The sequence below is a fragment of the Suncus etruscus genome, chromosome 7, assembly GCF_024139225.1.
Source record: "Suncus etruscus isolate mSunEtr1 chromosome 7, mSunEtr1.pri.cur, whole genome shotgun sequence".
Taxonomy (NCBI): Eukaryota; Metazoa; Chordata; class Mammalia; order Eulipotyphla; family Soricidae; genus Suncus; species Suncus etruscus.
In genome coordinates this window covers 110,338,692-110,364,230 of record NC_064854.1, presented here as the reverse complement: position 1 = coordinate 110,364,230, position 25,539 = coordinate 110,338,692, and the positions used below count along the sequence as shown (strand labels likewise).

The window sequence follows — 25,539 nt, the reverse complement described above, 5'->3', positions numbered from 1 at the left end:
TCAACCTAGAGACTAATATACCAAAGCCTGAAGGGATGGGACTCCAGATCCTCAACATTTTCAAGATATAAATATAAACTATAAGATAAAAATTCTAGGGGTCCGGAAAGATAGCACAGCAGTGTTTGCCTTGCAAGCAGCCGATCCAGGACCAAAGGTGGTTGGTTCGAATCCCGGTGTCCCATATGGTCCCCCGTGCCTGCCAGGAGCTAATTTCTGAGCAGACAGCCAGGAGTAACCCCTGAGTACCGCTGGGTGTGACCCAAAAACAAAACAAAAAAAAATTCTATGTTGAAGAATTAGTAACCACTTCCAAATTTTAGGACACTATCATGCCAATCAAATCCTATCTGTTAATTAGCAACTTAAATATTGGAATAAAGTTAGAGAAATGGCTACTCAAAGATGATCTCAACTGCTAGTATGTTCTTAGGCTCTTCTTTAGTTATAAAACTTTTCTAAAAACATTATCACAACCTAAAGTTCTTAACTAAGAGTAGCTTTAAGACATTATCAGTTATAAAGACCTGATAAAATAAATTTTATGCATCAGAAAAAAGTAGAATGGAAAATGTTTAATATTCTCTCAATAAACCAATCTCTCAAAAATGAACAAGCTAGCTCATGAAAACATTAACTATGCAAAACCTAGGGAAAAAAAAAAACTCACTCAAAATATATGGGAGAGATAGTTGAAGAGACACTTCCTCTAAGAAAACTTTAGTAGGTATATAAAAGTATATAAAAAAGATGGCCAGTAGGTATATAAAAGTGTACACTTCATTACTTTTCACCAGGGAAATGCACATCAAGACAACAATGAGATATTACCTTTATACTAATGTGATTAGCCCACATCAAAAGGAGTAGTAACTATCAATAGGGTGGGTGGATGCAGAAAAAAGAATGTTCATTCACTGTTGTGTAAGAAATTAGGATAAAAAATTATAAGAAGGAAGTTTGCCTGTGAGCTTGGGAAAGTAATATAAAGGATGAAATGGATTTAGAAATGCCGCCATCTGGTTCAATCTCATAGAAAACATGCAGCCTTCTCAAAAAATTAAAAATTTTGCTTCCATATGACCCAGAAATTTCACTTCTTGGAATTTACCCAAAGAACCTGAAATATATTTTTTATTTTTGTTTTGGGTCCACACCCAACAGTTTCAGAGCTTACTTCTGGTTCTGTGTCCAATGATCACTACAGGCACAGCTCAGGGGGACATAAAGGGTTCCAGGAATGAAAGCTGGGTTGAGCTGGCCATCCACCCAACCAATATCTCTCCACTCCACAAAAACACTATATTCTTGTTTTTTTTTTTTTTTAATTACTTTAACAACCATGGTTTACATTGCTTTTTATAATAAAACGGCTTATTTTTTCCACAGCTACAAAGATGTTCATGATTGGGATTTCAGGCATATAGTATAAATCCACCCTTCCCTCACCGCTCATTTCATGCCATCAAAGTCCCCAGTTTCCCTCCTGCCCTTCCCCCTGCCTGCCTCTGTGGCAGACTTTTTTTTTTCCCTCTCTCTCTCTTTTTCTTTTTTTTTTTGTCCTTTGAGACACTGTAAAAACTCACTATTTTTAAAGGATATTGTGCCCCTATGTTCATTGCAGTGCAGTTCACAATAGTCAAAATATAGAAACAACTTATGTACTCAAAAACAGATGAGTGGATAAAGAAACTTGTATGTATATTTATACATATATACACACAATGGGATCTTATTCAGCTATAATATAAGATTAAATCATAAAATTCACTGCTATGTGGTTGGAATCAATGAGTATCTTGATCAGTAAAGTCAATCAGAATGAGGGAGACAAATACAAAATATTTCTCTTACATATGGAATACAAAGAAATAAGTACAAGAATTAAAATCAGTCAATTGTAACAGCCCCTGATATAGGTTCTGAAATCTGCCAAGTGGGGCGAAAGAGAGGGGGCAGGTAGGACATTGGTGGAGAGGCACTGAAATTCTGTGGTAGATATTGGAGTATTATATGCCTCAAATTTTATGAGAACAGTCTTATTAATTAAAAATTGGAGAAAAAATTCAGCTTATAAAAAGGAATTCTAAATCAACTAGAGGCTGATAAAAGGAAACACTTAAAACACCAAAATTGCAAGGCAAGAGAATATTATCACTGAGATTTATACATGAGACAGAAAGAAACCAAGTTTCATCTAATCAAGCCAAATAATATTTACAGCCTGTGGCAGTGCCAAATATTTCAGGAAATGCCAATGTCTCTCTTTATAAAGAAAGGCCAAACAATATTTAAACACAAGATATAATCACTAAGAACAAGGGAAAATCCATATCTTCTTCACTCTACTTTACAAATTTTAGCATTAAGATTCATGGCCAAATAGAACTTCTCTCCCACCCTCCCAAGGTGAAATTTCAAAGTCTCTCATTTTTCAGAGTCAACATCTGCGAGATGTTTCTCTCCAAGCTTCTGTTAACGTCAACCATGGCAATACGGAATGAATTACAAACATCCCCCCCAAAGGCATAGGTTCATAAATGGGGCCCCTCAAAACTTCAGCCAATTAGATCTCAATACAACAAAGCAAACGTTCGTCTTTTTGAATCGGGAAATGAGAAGTGGTTAGGTGAAGATAAAGGTAGAAACTAAAAAAAAAAAAAACAAAAACAAAACAAAACAAACTTAATTTTCTCTTCATCCATCAAGATCCTATACCTGTTCAGGCTTCAGACCTGGGGGACTCCAGGGCATACTCTTCAAGGCACAGCCTGGGTCGTCATCTGAGGTCGAGTTCCTCTGGAAGTCAAACATGAGTTTGCTGACGGTCTTCTCCATCTCCAGGGGCATCACCGTCACCATGTGCTCTCCCTGAGGGCACTTGCAATGCAGGCAGATCTTCCTAAAAGAAGCAAAGGTAGTAGGTGAGAAGTAAAGCAAAAGAAATCATTTGTGCAATTGGCCTTCTAGCTCTTAACACATAGTTGTTTAGATGCTTTTGGCAAAAGCATTTAAAGTAACACTCATCTTCATGCCAGTTTTTGAAGAAAGTGTAGTACTTTACATGAGGAAACATCGCAAAAGGTTAGAGAAGAGATCTTCAGTTAAACATGGTGAACAGTTTAAACAAGGATCTTTAATTATGAGTATTTTCAATTTGGGTCACTCATACAAGTCTGTGCTCAGGGTTTACTCCTGGCTCTGTGATTAGGAATCATTCATGCCTGGCAGTGCTTAGGGCACCATGTATATATGTAATACAAGTAGTCAAACATAGGTTTCATGCAAGACAAGTGTTCTACTTGCTGTGCTATCCCTCAAGTCTAACACTGATGTGTCAACATACATCCCAACCTTTTGTAAAAATCAATAACCCAAGAAGAATGTCAAATACATTTTAATTACTAGATAAAATATTGGACATGTACCATGACTATAATTTCCTCATATATTCACAAGAGTAATGATTAATTTTAACTAAATGAACATAACACATAAAAAGACAAGATGTATTATCAGGAGCTTTAACAAATATGAACAGCACATCATTTTATTTGCACATATTTTTATAAAAAGGTTTCCAGGTGATGAAATAAAAAGTGTTTTTAAAGAGAAGTGCAGAGAAATTTTAAGCAGAAAAAACAAAAAATATTCTATTTTTCTTTGCTGATAAATCTGCATTCAGACCTCATGGGAAAGATATTTTTACCTCTGCTAAAGATCTGTGGAGGGGGCTGGAGCAATATCACAACAGGTAGGGTGCTTTCCTTGCATCTAGCTGACCCTAGTCCAACCTGGATTTGAATCCCAGCATTCCATATGGTCCTGAAGTCTAGTAGGAGAGATTTCTTAGGTCAGAGCCAGGACTAACCCCTCAGTAAAGTCGGGTGTGGCAAAAAAAAAAAAAAAGCCACTGGAAAAAAATCTCTGTAGATCTGAAATTCTACACAGAAAATAAAATAGTTTTTAAACTATATATATTATGCATTAAATTATTTCAAAAAGTAGGGCCAAGGGCTGGAGATATAGCACAACAGTAGGGCATTTGCCTTGCAAGCGGTCAATCAAGGACTAATGGTGGCTCAATTCCTGGCATCTCATATGGTCTCTTGAGACTGCCAGGGGTGATTTCTGAGCACAGAGCCAGAAGTAAACCCTGAGCATCGCTGGGAGTGACCCCCCTCAAAAAAAAAGTAGGGGCCAAAGATAAAACTCGCCCAAATTGAACATTTTCTCTTAAGTTTACCACCTGCTCCTTTTCTCATGGTGTCAAAAATGAAGAAGCAACCAAAAGGTTGATGTCATCAACACAAAGTATCTAGCTTCCACTAATAAAGTAAAAAGAGAAGAAAAATTGGAGGATGGGAATGTTTTGCTATGTGTTCTCTCATCTTTATTATTAGGTTCAGAAGCTCCTTTCAAAGGCAGTAAAACAATCCAGAATCCCCACATGCTTTTTTTTAATAATAGGTTTGTTCAGATATCATTCACATACCATGAAACTCACCATGTTAAACTGTACAATTTGTTGGCTTTTAATATAGTCACAGAATTGTGAAACTATTGCCATTATCTAATTTTAGAACATTTTTATCACCTCCCAAAGAAACCTCACTCACATTAACAGGAACTTCCCACATTCCCCCCACCCTAATCCAAGGCTCTGACAACCACTAATCTATTTTGGATCTCAATATTTTCTTTTTTTTTAAACAAAAATTCCATAAAAATGGAATCAGATAATATTGTGTCAGTGACTTCTCTCCCCCTGCAGTTTTTCCAGGGTAGTTCATGTAACATGTGATCATTTTTTATTCCAATTTACTGTATTGTAATAGTCCATCATAGGGTATAATACTGGGTTCTATTTATCCCTTCATCATTATGTGGACATTTGAATTTTTCTACATTTTTGCTTTTGTGAATAATACTGCTCTGAATATTTACATATAAATTCTTTTGTGTTTTTTGCTTGTTTGTTTGGGGGCCACACCCAGTGACACTCAGGGGTTACTCCTGGCTATATGCTCAGAAATCACTCCTGGCTTGGGGAAACATGTGGGACACCAGGGATCAAACCTAGGTTCGTTCTGGGCCAGTCAAGTGCAAAGCAAACACCCTACTGCTGTACTATCTCTTCGGTCCGTACATATAAATTCTTAAAAAAAAAAAAAAGAATTGGCGCAAGTGGTAAGATGTTTGCCTTGCACGCACTAACCTAGGATGGACCGAGGTTCGATCTTCTAGCATCCTATATAGTCCCCCAAGCCAGGAGCGATTTCTGAGTGCATAGCCAGGAGTAATCCCTGAGCATCACCGGTATGGCCCAAAATTTAAAAAAATTAAAAAAAAAAGTCTCATGTTTCTATTTCTACTGATATATACCTAGGAGTGTAGGTATTTGTCATGTCATAATTGATTGCTGGCTCATATAGTATAGTAATTTATTCTTGATAATTTGATGAACTGTTAAACTATTTTCTAAAGCAGATACACCATTTTACATTTTAATTGTCAATAAATAAAAGAGTGCTCCACTTAGTTTCACAATACTGCCATATTTTTCACTCTTTCTTTTTGTTTAATGAATGCCATCATGGTAGGTATGAAGTGCAACCTTATTGCTGTTATTTTGGTATATATGTCCTTTGTGGCTGTGATATTGAGCATCTTTTAAAGTGGTTATAATTTCCTTGAAGTTCATACTCACTAGGACTTTTCCTATTCTAAATAAAATTGTTAATTTGGTCTTTTATTACTGAATTTTTACTATTCTTCATATATTTTCTGGTTATACACCTTTTATCAAATAGATGATTTTATACTTTATTTCTATCATTTTGTGGGTGTCTTTACTTTTCTGAGAATAGCCATTAAGGCACAATTTCCTTTTTATTTTTACTACTTACAATTTTTGCTAAGGTCAATTAACTTTTTTCTATTAATTGTAATAAAATTGCCTGGTATAAGATAATAGATTTTTCCCTATATTTTTAACTAAAAGTATTATTGGTTTTACTCTTCTATTTGGGTCTCTGACCTATTCTGAGTTAATTTCTCAATATGCTAGGAGGTGGGAATCCAAATGTATCCTCATTTGGCTATTTAATTGTGTATAGTCCTAGAAACTGCTGGCTTGGGAGGAAAACAGCTTAATTAAGTTGAGCATATGCTTTACATGCAGCAGGCCTGGGTTTGATCTCTTGCACTGCATGTTACTCTAGTACCACTGAGAGTGACCACTGATCAATGAACTAGCTAGTGACAAGTCCCAAGAAACTATGCTGTAACCAAAACAAACATCAAAAAAGAAAGAGAGAGAGAAAGAAAGAAAGAAAGAAAGAAAGAAAGAAAGAAAGAAAGAAAGAAGGAAGAAGGAAGGAAGGAAGGAAGGAAGGAAGGAAGGAAGGAAGGAAGGAAGGAAGGAAGGAAGGAAGGAAGGAAGGAAGGAAGGAAAGAAAGAAAGAAAGAAAGAAAGAAAGAAAGAAAGAAAGAAAGAAAGAAAGAAAGAAAGAAAGAAAGAAAGAAAGAAAGAAAGAAAGAAAGAAGGAAGGAAGGAAGGAAGGAAGGAAGGAAGGAAGGAAGGAAGGAAGGAAGGAAGGAAGGAAGGAAGGAAGGAAAGAAAGAAAGAAGGAAGGAAGGAAGGAAGGAAGGAAGGAAGGAAAGAAAGAAAGAAAGAAAGAAAGAAAGAAAGAAAGAAAGAAAAGGAAAGAAAGAAAAAGAAAAAGAAAAAAAAAAAAAGAAAAAGGAAGAAAAGAACGAAAAAGTTGATTGAATTATCTTGGTACCTAACTTACCATAAACTTGAGTAGAAGTTCTAAAACTGCAGGATAAGAATGCTTTTTAAAAAGAATATTTGGGCTGGAGAAGTACTACAATAGGTAAGATGCTTGCCTTGTATGAAAACCTAAATTCAATCCCTGGAATCTCACATGGTCCTCCAAACTTGCCACGGGTGATCTCTGAGTGCAGAGCCAAAAGTAAGCCTTGAGTTGCACTGGGTGTGGACCCAAACTGAATAAACAGATAAATAAAACCCATGTTTATCTCTTTTGGGTACCTGGCTTTTACGTTATAAAATAGGAAATTTATTGCACTGATTTCTGCAAAAAAATAAATTCTAGCTGGGATTCTTTTGAATAGTGCAATGACTTTATATATCACTTCAAAGAATATTGCTACCTAAAATATTAAGTTTTTAATTCTTGACAAAAAGATATCTTCATTTATTCCATCTAATATTTTCAAAATCACATCAATTTTCCCTTTTTTTGTTGTTGTTTTCTGTTGTGGTTTTGGGGTCATACCTGACGTGGCGCTCAGGGGTTACTCCTGGCTCTGCGCTCAGAAATCGCTCCTGGCAGGCTCTGGAGACCATCTGGGATGCCAAGATTCGAACCCTGGTTCATCCTGGATTGGCCACTTGCAAGGTAAACAACCTATTGCTGTGCTATCTCTCTGACTCCAACAGTTTTCAATTACAATTCTTGCATTTGTTAAGCTTACTTTTGATGTATCTATTCTTTTTTTCAATGCTATAGTAAATGGAATTATTTGCTTAATTACATGATCAGACATTTAGTGTACAGAATACAAATGATATTTGTGTGTTGCTTGTGTGTCAAGTAGTTTTTCTGAACTTGTATAGTTTTATTTACATAATTTAAGTGTGTGTGCATGTGTGTAGACATGTTTCTCAGGGTAACCTGTATGCAATTGCATTGCCTATGTTTTAGAGATAGGTTTATACCTTCTTTTAATTTGCTACCTTTATTTCTTTGCTTGCCTTATTGTCATGACTGGACTAGCTAATAGAGAATGTTAGAATCTTTCTTCCAAAGGGATCAGGAATAAGGATCTAACATTTTACCATTAATAGTTACCTGTGAAATTTAAATAAAAATGTCCCCTGTCAACCTGAAAAAATAAACTTTCTAAGCTTGTTTGTTGAGTGTTTTAGGGCAAATGAGTATTGGATTTTGTCAAATTCTATTCTGTATTGATTGAGGTAATCCACTATCTGGCCCTTATTCTATTAATATATTTTACGCTAATTTTGACACCAACCTTAAACAAAATCAGTTTAGTCCAGTTTGGTTCAAGTTTAAGGCAGGCTTGTCAGATTCACTGACTTCCTGCTTTTCATCAAACTGAAAATAGACAGACAGAATGCACACGTGAATCTGGTTTGCATCTCAATGAAATTTCATCCAAACATAGAATACTGCTTTTAAAAATAGTCCAATCTCATTTTAACAGTAATGCTTTTTATTAATTAGCTACTGTAAAGAAGATATAATTATCAGGAAACCAATGTATTTTTTCCTTTTCAGAATATACTTTTTTTCAGTTTATGATTTAAGGGAATAAACATCAGTTTAAGCAAATTAAGGAAGCTCTTTGGTGACGAAAGACTTTTTACTTAAATGTCATACTTTTTAAACAAAATGTAGTTTTTCCTCAATTTAATCTTCAGATATTCATCAATAAAAATATTTTACTCAGCTACACAGGGAAAAGCATAATTTTTAATGCTGAGTGGACATGTTCTAATGAACCAGAGGTCCAGGAAGGGGAACTAGATAAGATGTAAGCAAAAACAATTACAGAGCTAGGTCTAAAAAAGTCTCACTGAGCAAAACACAATCAGAAGAAAGGAAAAGGGGGAAAGTGAAGGGCACTATTTACCCATTTAACACTCAACTATTAAGCACTTACCCTTGCCAGCTACTCAGGTATTTAATCACACACACACACACACACACACACACACACACACACACACACACACACACACACACACAGGAAAAGGATATCTGTCATCATGAAATATATCCTTGGCTGTGTGTATATTTATATATACCCCATATATCCTAATATGTATATGGATAGGTAAATACACAACAAGTAATAAACAAGTGATTCAATCATTCAGCATATGAACAATGCCCAAGTACTACAGAAAACATGAAGACATGGAGAATAAGGGTGATCAGGAATTAGTGGGGGCAAACACAAGCCAAATGTTCAGCATTTGCCTCCCTCAGACCTTATTTATAGAAGCTCAAGCAGGCAAAGTTCTTACAAGAAAGGAAATATTCCTAATTTGCAAAGATAAAAACAAAGATTCAGAGATTAAACAGCAGATTCAGAGTAAACCCTAACTAGCTGAGCCAGCAGAACAAAATAGGTCCTAATACCCGATTCAAAACAAATACCAGTGGGAAAAATACCTGTTTCCAACTACAGTCTGTTATTTATCTGCACAACACATTCAGAAAATAGTGAAGGAAAAGAGGGAAGAAAAAGCAAAAATGATAAATTGAAACTAAGAGGACCTTGTGTATTTTTCATTAGCTGCCTGTCTTCCATTTGTCATTTATAAATAACAGGTACCCCTATGGGAAGACAATTTATTTATAAAGAATTTCCAATCTTTCAGTTATGCCATGACAGTCTTTGGAAAGATCAATTTAATAATCTCTGTTTATAAACAGGGACCTCAAGATCCAGCTGCTCAAAAAAGGAGCAGAGGGCTAAAGGTAAAGCCAAGATTTATTTCTCTTGTTCCTCATTTTCTCTCCCTCTCTTAGTAAAATGCGCAGAGCAACAAGCTACATTTCTCTTTCTCCACACTGATTAAAGCTTTTTAGGAGTGTGTCAAAAATTTAGGATATGCCTTTTAGACATTTATGAAAATAGAACGGCCAAGTAAAGCAGGATTCATTAAAAAAGAAAGAGAAGAAAACAACAACAAAAAGAAACACCCCACCATATAAATCATGCATTGGTTTCATTCTGTCAGTGTTGACATTCTACCTGCACATAATTGGATTTATGAATGACAGATTTCTAGGGAATACTGCATGACTCTGAGAGCAGAGATCCTACATTCCCATTCCTTCTTTCTACCCAGCAACAATCTCTGAAAATGCCCCCACTCTGCAACACCAAGCTACAGTAATTCATATCCACATTCAGAAGCCACAGAGAACACACAAATCAAGCAGTTGAACTCTCTTTTGTAATCATCTCTCTGGTCAATTAGGCTAGCCATCCTTCATCTGGTCACCCCCATTTGAAGAATGACTTAAAAAATCAATTAACTCTCCTCATGTAAAAGAATTCATTATAAATAGATTGGGTGTGAGGCGAGTCTCATCTTTGGAATGTTGACAGGTTATTTACAGTACAAAATCCTGCCATGTTTTATGTGAGAACTGATAGAATGAAGAAAAAAAAAATAGACCCTTCCTTACTATACAACTGGGCCAAGTTCAAGGTATAACTACCAAATTCTTGACTTGGATGAGATTGTAAACATCATTCACTCCTTTCTCCCTTCCCTGATTTTCTCCTTTGATATTAAAAAATATTTTTTGTAAAACTTGTACATAGAAACTCAAAGGTTGTATAAGTGCAAAAAAAAAAAAAAATCCAACCAACCAATCAAACAAACAAAACAAACTACCTTGGATCCAATTTTTTTCAGCTCAAACTTCTTCCCAAATTTCAGGTATTTTCATGGTCTAAACATTTTTAGGGACTCAAAAGTTTGGAAACCAACATAAATTCCCGGGTTAAGCTTACTTCTCATATTCATCAAAATAGGAAGCTGGTGCTTGATAATTAGATGATAGATAAAGTAGAGGTTGTCAGTGGTTTAAGAGACAAATGATTCCTAATTATGAATTTCTGCACATAATAATGTTTCGATTTATGAAAAATTAGGTATCTGGTTGCCAAAACATGCCACAGAGATGCCTGGGGATGAGTGGAGTGCCCCAGTACTGGTTTGCTTAGTCTGAGATAAGGTTCAAAAGTGCTTGTGTCTGGGGCTGGAGTGATAGCTCATCGGTAGGGCATTTGCCTTGCATATGGCTGTCCAAGGATGGACCTTGGTTCGATCCCCCAGCGTCCCATCTTGTCCCCCAAGCCATGAGTGATTTCTGAGCGCATAGCCAGGAATAACCACTGAGCATCATCGGGTGTGCTGCTCCCGATATAAAAGAGTGTTATCTGCCTGTGTATTCCAGATAATTCTGAAAACCCTTTGGAGATGCTCTTCTTCCGATAATCTGCTAGTGAGAAAGGAGTCTCCAAGTGAGAGGGGCTCTGTAAAAACTGCTTAGGTTTTCCCAACTTGCCAGAGGGATCAGTAATTTTTGGACAATATCCCTGGAGACCTAAGAACACACACCCTCAGACCACCATGTCTTAAGCACTCATGTCATTAAGTCTGTCAGTTACATAACTGGAAGCATAGTGGGGCAAATATGTGAACATTGCAGTCCTTCCATGTGTTCTCCTGTCGACCACTTCTTTATGCCATAGGATTTTCTGTCTCAAGTCCATGACCAGATCAGGCAGGTCAGGCTACTTCTTTATGCGAGGGTCAAAGGGCAGACTGCTTAAAGAGCAGCTCAACCCCTCATTGATAAATCTCTGCAGAATGTGTACCCACCATGGTTATTTTTCAAGTGTCTAAGATCAGCAGAGGAAAATAACAAAAGGCTAAAATAGCCCAAAGTCTTCCTTAGCTTTCTGCTGTATAACAGATGTGCCCAAAGTATTTAAATAATTCCAAGACCCCAGTTCAATAAAGGCAAAATAATAGCTCCTTTTATTCTTAGTAGAGGAAATGGAGAAACCTGCATCTCCCTACTAAGATTTAAAATTACTACTTATTTATTATTTGGGAGAAAAAAGAACACACAACGTAGAAAAAAAAATCGAGACTTTTAGATAAGACGAAGAAAAATATTTCAAAAGTCACAATCCCAAAGATAATCGCTGTTAACCAGAAACAGCTGCTGGCTCTCTCTTTCCTCTGTGTTAAGAAATGAAAGGCCAGATTCCATTCTGTGTTCCCCATCAGCGAGTACCAAGAGACAAGACTCCAGCCTGGAAGGAAAAGACCTGGGCCAGAGCCACCCACGTATGTGCAAAATACTCTCAGTGAAAGGATATGTCTTATCTACTGCAGTTAAGTTGAGCCGACCCTCTGAAAGGATCAAAAAAGCACTTACAAAACATGGAAATACTTGGCAATGTGGGGGTTTCACATATACATATAAGTAAGCATCACCAAGTTAAGTTAGGTCCCTCAGATTAAAAAAAATCTAAAAATTAAACTTTAATAGTTAGCAATTCAATTTCCTGTGCAAGTGAAGAGAGATGAGGCATAGATAATTTCAAACCACGAAGCCTGGTTCTGAACTGGTCTATGTCCATAAGTTATATTTTCTCAATGTTGCGATAACTTCTACCACTTTAAAACAGTTCAAGTAGGGGCCGGAGAGATAGCATGGAGGTAAGGTGTTTGCCTTTCATGCAGGAGGTCATCGGTTCGAATCCTGGCGCCCCATATGGTCCCCCGTGCCTGCCAGGAGCAATTTCTGAGCCTAGAGCCAGGAATAACCCCTGAGCACTGCCGGGTGTGACCCAAAAACCAAAAAAAAAAAAAAAAAAAAAACAGTTCAAGTAGTTTCACCCCAAGTAGATGATGGGCTTTCTCAGTCTGTTGCCTCATTTCCTTGAGTTTCAGTCATGAGGATCCTTTCACATTTCCACTTTAAACACTAGCCTAAAATTAATTCTAAATGTTTTGCCTTTAGGAAATATTTTCCCTGGTTTTAAGAGGTAGGTAAGGGGAGAGAAAAGAATTTTTCCAGGGCTAAGGGATTTTGCCCCAATAGAAGTGAATCCAGAGATAGTATTACTAGTCAATAAGACATTACCTTGTTGTACTAAATGTGCCAGTATGGATTATAAGTGGGGTACAACTGCCTAAGGATTTTGCCAGGAATTCTGTCATGAATAACTAGGGTTATTGGGGCTGAAATGATACTACAATGAGTTGGCTGCTTGCCTTGAATGAAGCCAACCTGGATTTGATCTCTGGCACAATCATCCCAACTAGGATGACCCCTGAGTACTAAGCCAGGAGGAAGGCCTGAGCATTGCCAGATGTGCTCAAAAAATTACAAACAAAAAATGTAGAGTTGTAAAACCTAGGCTATGAGAGAGTACTAAGAAGCTGGTCATAAAGCAGTAATTAAAAGATAACCACTACTCTTCTGAAGTGCAGAGTCTAGACAGAAGCAAAATATTCAGATACACTTACTTTTCAAAGTCAGAAGTATGGTAGAAACAAGCAGATGAGAGACCAGATGCCTCTACTTCAAAAGAGTCATTTGAGTTGTGACTTCGTGACTGAACTGCTCTTAGGAAAAAAGCAAAGGGAGAATTGTCTGGGCAGAGGGAGAGCAAATATTAAGGCCCTGAGGTGGGGAAGAAGAAGGCATGAGTCATTTTCAGGAGCATATGATCTCAGTATTGTCTGCATTCATGACAGTGACCAAACTGGTTGAGATACTGCTGGTCTCAAAGCCCAAGAACAGATGTAAAATTCAGGGAATGGTGTCCTTTAAGTGGGTGTAGGCAAGAGCTTGGTTCTCCCTGTTGCCCTTCTGGGAATTCCTACATCCCTGTCTTGAGAGTCACGAGTCAGCACATCCTGTTATTTACAATCTTTCTGGCTCCTAACTCCCTCTACCACCCCAAAGGCAACAATACATTGTTTTCCCCCCTTTCTTGGCAAAGCCTCTCACTGAAGGACCCAAGCATGAACCTTGACACTCGCCATGTTTGGAAGCAAGATCTCTATCTCTGTGAGAAATAAAAAATGGTTTTCTAACAAACACAGAAGCAAAAGGGTAAAGACAGTGACAAGGCTGTCTGGATACCAAACTGGTATGTCAAGCACCATGTGGCCTGACCCTATGACTCCCTGCCCTCTGCCTGGACTCCAGTGGCTCTGGACATCTGCCTTGGGAGAAATTTCTCTCTCTGAGGTGTTTCCAAAGTTATTAGAGCATAATTTCCAGTAGCAGCTGTTTCCTCTCATATTTTGATGGAAGAATATCCATAGTACTTTATTCATTAAGCTTGTCATTTCTGAGCAGGGGGAAAACCAGACACTTTTCAAAGCAAGCCTTCTAGATGATAAACTAGATTGTGGCCATTTTTTATTGCATTTTAATGTACAAATCTGATGTTTTAGGAACTGGGTGGCATTGTCTTCAATGGGATTTAACCAAATCATATTCTTCGAAGATATCAGAGCATACAAAGTTAGAGAGATGATCTAGGGGGAAAAATTTTCCATGAGGGAACTGGAGAAAGGAAGCAGGGCTGAGAAAGAAACCAACAGGATGCTGGCAAGGTAATGAGCAGGTTGTAGCTTTAAGCACCTGTGACTCATTTCAGTTGAGAGGTTCAATGAGAGATGATGCAGAATACTCCTTGAAGATGTCTCTTGATAGTCTAAAAGGGAAAGGTCATTCCCTACAATTGTCAACTGGGTGAGGTCATGGGATGACCTGTGGGTCCATCTTACATCTGAGACAAGCAGGCTTAAACAACATAATGGTACTGCCTAAAATGGTAGGAATCAGGGGTCACTATATACTAGAATGGGGAATCATGTGAAAGGGGAGGGATGAATGCCAACCCTGCTCACTGCAGTCAACTTCATTCACAGAAACAATTATTCACTGACCATCGCATAGGTTGCACGTTCTAGTAGATGTTGCAAAGGTTTCAAATTAAATAGGTTAAAGGGTCTTTGTCTGACTGGGACACAAAGATAAAGCTGCAAAAAAGCAGACCATAAAGGTCAAAGTGAAGAGTATTGAAGATATTTAAGACACTTCTGAGGCGATAGATGCTGAAATATATATAGTAGAGGATGATGTTTACAAGTTATTCTCAGATGGTTCAGCAAGACTCTGCGTTTTTATAATAATATGTGTAAAACGGGAAATGAGATACAGAACAAGTAGCACAGAGTGGGAAATATATTTCTAGAAGAGTGTCTGGAATTTCATGGTAAGCTCATTATTCTATTAATTTTTGGGGATAATGGGCCATATTCAGCTGTACTCAGGACAGCTAACTCTGTGATGAGTGTTTATTCCTGGTAGTGCTTAGTAGGGATCATATGTGATACTGGAGATCACACTAGGGTTGGTAGCATGCAAGTCAAGTGTCTGTACTATCTCTTTAGCCCTTATTTTTCAAATTTTTTTAATTCTATGTAATACTGAAATTTTTCCAATTAAGGTTTTCTTTTATTTTGGTTTTTGGATTACACCCAGCAGTGCTCAGGGGCTACTCTGGCTCTACACTCAGAAATCACCCCCAGTAGGCTCAGGGGACCATATGGGATGCCAGGATTTGAATCACTGTCATTCTGCATGCAAGGCAAATGCCTTACCTCCATGCTATCTCTCCTGCCCCTCCAATTGAGTTTTAAACCTAAGGAGACTAACTGAAACTTTGTTATCAGGTCAGCTGTTAACAGAGATCTTACCATGTGCTACATACTGTGCTACAGAAAGTTTTTTTTTATGACATTAGAAAAGGACTCTTTGAGGAATAAGGTCCTAAATACTGCTGAGAGTAGGAGAGATACTTACAAGAAAAGAGTGTTACCGAAGGGAATCATAGCCATGAAGAGAGAAGTACATGATTTCAGCAAGATGCTGAAAGAAGTGTGAAATAGTAAGATGGCATCTAGCAAACTACAGATTCAATCTATATGAAAGAGTTCTGACTTTATCATAAAAAAATATTTGTAGGCCAGTGAAAAATCTGCCTACCAAACACATAGCTAGCTGATTCAGCATGCAGATGAGTAAACAGAATGAGCCCTCAAAGGAGAGCTTGGCCACTGAGGGTGTATCCATGGCAACAGTGCTACCTGCATCACTGCATGCCCACAAAAGGTTGTGGGCATCTAGAGAAGTCATGGTTTTATTAGTTGCCTCTCAGACCACTGGCCTACTAAGAATAAATCAAGGTAAACAGAAATCACTCCTTCTGAAAAAAAATTGCTTCCACTTCATTTTGTCCACATGCAAAACCATGACTTTACAACTTATATATATTTGCTTCAGCAAACATTTGCCGCAGCAAGTTCCAAGAACTTTTCCTTTCCAAACAAGACTTTCGGGGTATCATTTTGGAGGAACTGACCACAAAATGAGTGTTAGCACTCCTTACCTTCAATTATACTTTAAGGTTAGAACTAAAGACCTTACAAAAATACCTTTGCTTGCCTTTTTTTCTTCTATAGCATATGCTGAAGAACTTACTGAGTCGCTACCTTTTTTATAAAAGAAGTTGGCAACATAAGAACATTTCTTATATATATAGATAAGATCTGAGGCACTAAATATTCCCTAAGTATATAAAGACAATGTATATATATGAATGAATTACATAATTTATAGATGAATATATAAATTAAGATCTTCAATTCTGCAGGTAGAGTGACTTGGGCTGGAATGCTAATTCTGCCATTTTACTGAGTCCCTGTTAGGATGTGACAACTTGACACATTGAATGCTGACCATTTGCTAAGATAGTAGGCTCAATGCTATGTATAGAGATAGAAAATAAAACATATCAAAGCAATTATGGTTCCTATGCTCTTTTGCATCCTACTAATACATTCCAGTTTGGATGGAGACCTATGTATGGAACAAAAAATTGGTAAAGAAGTCCTTTCTGAAAACTTTTATAAACATGGATTCCACTCAAAAGGTGTGCTACATGTACAAAGGGATTTAATTACTCTTCTACCAAGGGGTTACTTCTCATTTATATGTTTTTCATATTTCAAAGATATAAATAATATTTTCTTAACAAGAGACAACTAGGCAGGATAAATAATAAACTAATGACCTAGGACGCATAAAGCACATCACATCTCACCTTACTTATACTTGAAGTTTGGGATGTCTCTTTGAACTGACAAACATATCTACAAAGTTAATCAAGACAGCAAGAACTGTTATGCCATATCTCGTAGGTGAAGAAAGTGAAAATCCGGAAAGTTCCGAGCCATAATACAGCATATAAGGCACTTGCCTTGGATGTGGCTAACCTCAGATCATTTCCCAGCATCCTGTATGGTTCCCTGAGCCTCGCCAGGAATAATTCCTGAGTGCAGAGCCAGGAGTAACCTATGAGCATCACCTGGTGTAACACCCCTACCTCCTCCAAAAAAAAAAGAAAAAGCCCAAAATAAAAAAATAATAATAAAGTGAAACTGAGAAGCTAAGTTCTGTGATGCTACTGCCAAGTGCGATGCCACTACTATGTGTGGCTCCAAATCTACCTTGTTCTCCTTGACCCAGAGAAAGTTGAGCCAGTTAATTTCATCTCTTGGAAATGATTTTTCCAATCATTCTTCTTCATTAAATCAATTCTTGAATATAAGCCAGGTTTCTTTCTAAGTACTTTCCAGGTATCCTTATGGAGTCTTCAAAATACAGTATGAAATGAAAATTATTAGCCTAATGCTATAGATGAAAAAAAAAAACAAGATACAAAATGGCTTCTACAACTTGCCTAAGCTCCCACAGCCAGAAGATGATAAAAACAGAAATGGCAAAGCTGGATCTGTTGGGAACCAGAAACCCTTCGCCAAACATCTGAGTATCTTTGAAGCCCCTACAAACTGGCTGCAATGGCCCCTAAACCCATGTAAAACAAGGTGTGTTCTTCTTCCTATACATCTAGAGGCCCTCAAATAACTGGCAAGTCATAGGAAATTCTTAAGTGCCTGCTTATTAATAACATTTTCAGTTTATATTAGACCGCCTTTCATCCAGGGAAACTCGGCCAGCTCCAAAACACAGAGAATCACTGAAATCCAGCCATTTCTGGGGTGGATGTAGGCCAGCTGGCAAAAGCGTCCCTCAGGGGCTTGGTTTGTGGGGATTCAAGCAATGGTCACACCCTTCAAAATTTGTCAAGGGCCTTTTAATATCCATGCTGAAAGGGCTCAAGGCACAAACTTCCCAGAAATCAATGTTTCTCCATGAATGAGGCCAAAGGCTCCAGATGACCCCTGTAGATTTGGGAATCAAAAGCATCAAGCAATTGAATGTTTACCAAGTACTGATGCTAAAGGTAAAGTCTCTTGATTCACACTGACTTAGACACAACAGGGAAAAATATTGCTTTCAGGAAAGAGATGACTGCAATTAAGTCCAGGAGGAAAAAGAAATGGAAAAAAATTTCCTATTAATTCCCATAGGGAACAAGGGGTGGGGAGGAAAACTAAGCCACTGGTGTCTTTTTTAAGTTGAATCTACACAACAGTTTTCAGTTTTGTGTCAAACTGTGACCTGATTTCTCAACTCTGCAATGGTAAGGAGGCTGAGAAGATTCCAAGAAAGAAAAATAACATTTCCTGATCCCAGGTTATATTGGAAAGAAGCCCTTGATGAATTGGATTCACATGGGTTATAGCAGTCAGATTTTTAAATTATTTAACAAATAGTTATTTCAGATTTGACAAAGTGATGGTTGAAGAATCATCTTATGATCCCAGATACACCTCTACCCCCAAAAGTTGTTGACTATAAAGACACCTACAAAATTTGGGCATAGTTGATATGAAGAACAATAGTCTGGAATGTGAATCGCCTTGGTGCATACAATGAATGTTAGCAACTTATTCATTTCCTCTTCTCATCATCTCAGCCTACATTAGAGAATGAGAGTAACTTGGGAATAAATCCATCATACACTTTTAGTCCTATATACTTTCATGTCCTTTTTGGGCATCAATCATAAGCTACTTTATTCCATGCTTCCATTCCAACTTGTAGAATCTATTTTCACTAACCATTTATTTATACAAGGTGATAAATATCCAGCTACCTTTAAAATGCCTATTGAGTTTTGGTGAAATTAGATTGTAGTACAGATTCTTTCATCCTAGTCTACAGACCCTACAAAATTATGAACCTTTCCTCTTTCTAGCCTCATTTTATTCGCTTCTTATTTGTCTACCATGTTCTGTCATGTCAACCAGTTATTTGATTTGAAGTTGCCAAGGCTGTCTCTCTCTTTAGGATCTTTAAGATAGGTTGTGATTTTTCCTTTGTCTAAAATAATTCTCCCCTCAGCTTTTATGAGTTGGCCTACTTTTCATTATTCATGTCATCACTCAATGACATCTTTACTGACATTGTAAAAATAACCCACATCTCCTTCCATTCACTCTCTATGATATCACGCTTAAAATACCTTTTGTGTATCTAAAAGATAGTACAAGGGTTAATACCCTTGCCTCGAATGTTAAAGATCTGAATCCAATCCCTGACATCATATATGATCCTCTGAGCACTGCCAGGGTGACTCCTGAGCAAGGACAAAGGAATATGCCCTGAGCACAGTTGGGTGTGGCTCACTTTTTAATTTATGTTGCAATGTTAGTATCCAAAACTATTTTACTTGTGGTTATATCTTTTACCTAGGCCATTTAACTTCCATCAAGTCAAGGATTTTATCTCTCATCTAGAACATAAAATATTAAATGAGTAGCTCTTTACAGTTTTGAATCTCTAATGCCTAGATCAGAATCAAGCTTAGACAGCCTCAACAAGTGTTTTGAAAATCCTTCATGGGGTATTCAAAAAAGGTACAATCAACTCATATGTTTGCTTTTTATATTTTTTCAATACTTAAAATATATATTGTTATATCAACTATGCAGGACTTGTAATTCACAATGGTCAATAAAAATTTAAATATATCTATTGTTATAATAGTAACAAATAATAAAATGAGAAAACTACAAGATTTATATTATACCAACCAAAACACAACAAAGATAGACTTTGCTTTTACTGTGAAAGCACGCAAATGAGAAGGATCAGGGTAGAAGAGAATGAATATATTTGTTCTTGAAACTGAGCAAGAACTGTATCCTAACTATATGAAAATGTGATTTTTTTTTAAATATGTTGTCAAATACCCAACATCTGAAAGAACACTTTGAATATAGAAAGACTAAAAATGCTGGAACTAACCCAAATTAAATGTTAAAAAATGTAAATGGTTAAATGAATATTAAAGTGTCTCAGATAATAAAAACAAGTAATTCTGTAGTTCTGGTACCTGAGGTACAGACACCAATTCATTCCTCTATAAAATGGAAAAGAGGGTTTGGGATGTAGCTCAGTGGCAGAGTACAAACCTTGCATGAATGAAATCTTGGTTTCTATCCCTGCCACCCCCTTTCCCTAACTTAATAAAATAGAATGGAAGAGAACAAGATCATTTTCCTTCTAGTGTCACTAAATTTGTCATTAGCTCCTGGGACAACAAAGAATAGTGTTGTAGTTCTACTGGGTAGAAGGGGCACTTTTTCCAGTCCCCTGTTAATTTTTAGAGTTTTCTCTATGTGATTTTATGCCTTTGAGAATCTGATAAAATGGAGAAAGAGAGAGTAGGGTACTCGTCTTGCACACAGTCTACCTGGGCTCAATACTTGGTACCACATGTCCACAGAAGCGATCCTTAAGTATAGAAACAGGAGTAAACCCTGAACACAAATGGATGTAGCACAATTTTTTTTAATTTGCTAAAAGTAGGAAATCTCTCCCTTAAAAGTACATATATGTAAAGAGAAAAATTGCATTTGATTTTAAAGTTCATCAATTTTCATTTGTCCTTTGGTGCTCATGAACCTGAAGTTTTAAAAAGATAATTATGGGCAAAAATAACATACAAGGGTTTAAGGTGCTTGTCTTGCACGCTGCTGACCTAGGTACAGTTTTATCCCTGGTACTGCCTAAGTCCCCTAGAGCAGTGCCAGGGCATCAGCTAGGGCATCTCTTCTTAAGACAGAGATGGCAACCTGAATACCAGAGACAACCCCTGGATACCACTGGGTGTGTCCCCAAACTCCACCCCCATGTAAATAAAATAAATAAATTTAAAATAGCTGTTTCAGGCAGGAAGAAAGAAGATGAGAAAGGGTAAAAATGGGGGAATAGGGATTGGGCCTTTGGTTATATTGATGGTGGGAGAAAGCAGTATAGCTATATATCCAAAACACAGACTCCACAGCACTGAAAAAATGAGATTAAAGCTGTAACCATAGAACTTTATAATGTGCTTCTTACAGTGGTAGGGCCAGAAATGGGGTGGGAGCTGGGAAATTATGAAGTAAATGACCATTGGTAGAGGAGTTGATACTGATGGTGGAATTGGTGTTGAAATATTATTTGCCTAAAACTCAACTATCAATAACTATTGTAAACACCAATTCTTTAATTAAATACAAATATTTTTAAACACCTATTTCAGAAACTAGGTAAGTGTAAATGTCTTCCCTGATGCTCCCAAGGATAGAGACAATGCCTTGTCCCCTGCAGAATGTTCTATTTCTCACTCTGCAATGTTCTTTTAAAAATCCAAAATAGCACATGATATCATAGCAATTCGGTGGTATTGGATTTAATCTTAGCATTCAGTGGTATTGGATCTAAAACAATTTTTGAGCAAGGGAAGGGCAAATCACATTGTTATTTGTGCAGCCTGGTTAGACAGCCAAATTGACAAAGTGAGGGGAAAGCAGGTTCAAGCTAGTTTGATCAATCAAGCCAATGATTAGGTTGCTTTCCACCTAATCATCTTCCGAAAGTCATTCTAGCAAGAAGCTACAAATATGGTTGTTCAGAAAAGAACAAGTGGATTCTTTGCTTTTCATTTTCACTTGCCTCCTAATGAGCAAATGTTTCCAAGCAGCCCAACCTGCACAACCATGGGAGGGAAGCAGAGTGTGTGGGCTTGGGGGGACTGGAGATAAGGAATGCAAATGCAAGTAGTAGGCTTAGGCAGTGACTGCAATGAAGTCTTGAGTTTTGACAGATTGGCTGTCAGGGGAGGTGGGGGCAGCAGCGTAGTGGCTGAGCAAAGAGTGGCCACTCCATCTGCTCTGACCACCTTGCCAATAGGAGTCTCGACAGCGCAGAGAATGCCGACAGAAATACAGCAGGACACGGTATGGAAGGTGTTCCTCTGGGAGCATCCTATCAGGAAAACTGAATAAAGACGCTCCATTACTAGTAATGAAAAGTGACAGAAGCCTTAAGAATGGTCACCATTTTAATCAGTACTAGAGGCTATATATCCCAGGGAAAGAAAGAAAAATCTATTAAAACCTTAATTAACCCAAAATTCAACTAAGACTTAGTAAACTGGTGGGCTATGCTCTCTGGGAAAGAAGAATAAATGCAGAATAAATAGAAAATGCTTTATTTTCAACGCATCTAAGTAAGCTGTGAGTATTGAATATGTAATTACTAAAAAGGGAACCAACAATTTTCAAGGGTAAAACCTATTGAGTAAATAACAACAGATGTGTACAGGAGTGCTATGTTAAAAAGGATTCTGAGAGGCCAGAATGAGAGAGTTGAGTGATTAGTGTGTGCTTTGCAGAAGGAAGACCAGTATTCAAATTCTAGCACCACTAGAAGCAATCCCAGAGACAGGCAGTAGTCTCTGAACACATGCTGGGTGTGGCCTAAAACACTAAAACAAAACAAAACAAACAAACAAACCCAGAACAACAACAGAAAGGATTCTGAGGGTTTTTTGGGGGGATCTTGACAGGAAGAATGGTACAATAATGGGGATTCGTCTATAATGAACAAAAGAAAGACCCTAGAGTACAAGGTCCAAGTATCTGCTATACCAAACCTATAGTCAATACATTTCTATAAATGGAATTCAAACATGAGGATACACACAAGTAATATGAATTCTTTTCCCCATTGGAAAAACTCTCCTCTGTAAATCAAATAGCTTTGGGGGAATAGGGAGTAGAGGAGGGAAGATCATAGCCTCAGTGTCTCATGAGTGACAGATCTCAAACTCAGATAAGGTCACAATCAATCCTTTCTGATTTCCACTAACAATATAGGTTTACTGGAAATTCCTGTTCAGGATAGTGACCAACCTGGCTGCCATATCATGAATCATATGATCCATTCACTTGAGTAATGTGTTTTTGCAATTAAGACAGAAAAGTAAATAGAGTATCCCAAAATTACAAAACAAAAGAGAAAGCTAATCAGGATATGTTTCTCAATAACTAGAATCATTCATGCTTCTGAACATTCCAAATGTTAATATTACTAGTATATCAATGTATATTAACATTCAATATATTAATGTATATTAATATTAAGGGTAATATTAACATTAATATTACTTTGCTAACATTTTGTTCTCCTTAGTTAAACTATTCAGGACATTGGAGCAAAAACCCAACAACTCCAAAGCTTCAATAAATAATTTCTACAAATTAGAATAATGATGAAATATTTTTCTCTTAAAAATAATATAAAGTTATGTGGAAAATATCTACTTATATCTCAGGTGCCCTAGATATTTATAATTGAATTATAATAAATTAAATGTACTATTTATGATAATACACAAACACACAAATATGTTCCAAAATCTTTCACATTTAACTTCTCTACAAATTGGGATGGCTCTAGCAGCAAATGGTGTAAATTCAAACCCCAGCTTGTCCACTCATCAGTTATGTGATCTTCATCAATTTATTTTACCTTGCTGTGCCTAGCAACTATTGAATGTAAAAGAAAACAAAACCTTCCTCAAGGGTTACTAAGAAGATTAAATAATATGGGGCTGGCATGGTGGCGCTAGAGGTAAGGTGTCTGCCTTGTAAGCGCTAGCCAAGGAAGGAACACAGTTCGATCCCCCAGCGTCCCATGTGGTTCCCCCAAGCCAGGGGCAATTTCTGAGCGCTTAGTCAGGAGTAACCCCAGAGCATCAAATGGATGTGGTCCCCCCAAAAAAAGATTAAATAATATATGTTACATAAAATAGCAAGTAGTCATTAAATGTTAAGTACCAATTATATTTATTACTCTGCACAAGGAGAAACTGAGTCACAAGTAGCTCAGGGATTTCTTTGAGGTTTATTCAAAGAATAAAACAACTGAGACTTGAACTTGGGATTTCTGAATTTGGTCACATTTTCTTTCTCAAGCCTGTGGAAAGGTGGTTGAGGAAGAGCAGCATTGGTACCACCAGAACCTTGCTTAAAATGCAGAGTTTGCATTTCCATAACACTTCCCAGTTAGTTGCACATTGAACTAGAGAAGTCTTAGTCTCCAGAACTTTGAAGAATGATTGCATATGTAATACAACTACAGTGGGCTTCTGAGAGAGAATGAGTAGCACAAAAGCCATGCTCCCCCCTTTCACTAGTGAGAAACTTCTAAAGGTTAGACATTTCCCCAGGGAGATTCAAGAGTCACTCTCTGGATCCTCATATTTGAACACATTTTATAACACAGAGATCTACTTTACATATAAACCTGACCTTTTAATTCTTCACCCAAGAGCAGCTAATAGTGCAAATCACATCTTTTCACTGACAAGACCAAATTCATTCTGAAGTTCATACTCATCAAGGCCAGTGCCAGAAGAGAACTTATAGATCCGTGATTCAAGACTTTTATTTACTGTACTTTTTGCTCTATAAGATGCACCTTACCATAGGACACAAATATTTTTTTTTTGGGTCACACCCGGCAGTGCTCAGGGGTTATTCCTGGCTCCAGGCTCAGAAATTGCTCCTGGCAGGCATGGGGGACCATATGGGATGCCGGGATTCGAACCGATGACCTCCTGCATGAAAGGCAAACGCTTTACCTCCATGCTATCTCTCCGGCCCCTGGACACACATAATTTTTGAGGAAAATAAAAGATGTCAGGAGATGACAACTGGGAACAACCAGCCTGCGAGGACAAAGTGTATTTACAATACACTGGTCCTCAGCTGGTTAAACATTCTCTTAAACTTTAAACTCTTAAACACATTTACCTAACATTTTTTGGCATCAAAAAATTAAAAATATTTTTTGAAATAAATTTTTGTTAATATAAAAAAGTCCCTTATACTCAGGCTTTATCTCCAGATGGCATTCTCTCCATAAGACGCACAAACATTTTCCCCCATCTTTTGGGGGGGAAAAGTGCATCTCATGGTACAAAAAATATGGTAAGTGATGAGAGAACTGAAGCCTATAAAGGGGAAAAACGTATATTCTAATGAGAACTGGTTATGCATTGCATTTATAGATCAAAGACCCCAACAGAATTGGGGCCCGAGAGATTGCATGGAGGTAAGGGCTTTTGCCTTGCATGCAGAAGGTCAGTAGTTCAAATCACGGCATCCCATATGGTCCCATCCCCCTGAGCCTGTCAAAGGTGATTTCTGAGTGTAGAGCCAGGGAATAACCCCCTGAGTGTCTGCTGGGTGTGACACAAAAACCAAAAACCAAAAACCAAAAAAAAAAAAAAAAAAAAAAAAAACCAACAGAGTTTACCTTTTTTCTACATGCCAATTGGTTTGCCAATGACTTTAAGTTTGGCCCTGCAGAATTCCTTAATGCTTCTTCCATCAAAATATTGCTGGCATAGGCAAGCAACTTTTACTTCTCAACTTAGTGTGTCTACTATTATTTTAACCAACTTACTCTCCATTCTAAAAGGCACATTCAAAGAAGTCACTTAGTCCTGTTTTAGCTGGAGACACTTTCTTGGGTGTTTTCAATTTTACAAATGATCAACCAAAAGAATTTTAACAAAGCATCTAAGTAATGAGGACATTTTTCAAATGATGAT

At 37.3% G+C, this 25,539-nt stretch overlaps 1 protein-coding gene across 1 annotated transcript in view; it reads right to left on the bottom strand.

Moving 5' to 3' along the window:
• PRICKLE2 (prickle planar cell polarity protein 2) overlaps positions 1–25,539 on the bottom strand; it is a 137,521-nt gene that overhangs the window by 104,924 nt on the left and 7,058 nt on the right. The window contains exon 2 of the mRNA XM_049777112.1: positions 2,719–2,902. Coding sequence (XP_049633069.1) covers positions 2,719–2,862 — 144 coding nt within the window. The 5' untranslated portion in view covers positions 2,863–2,902. The remainder of the gene's footprint in view (positions 1–2,718; positions 2,903–25,539) is intronic.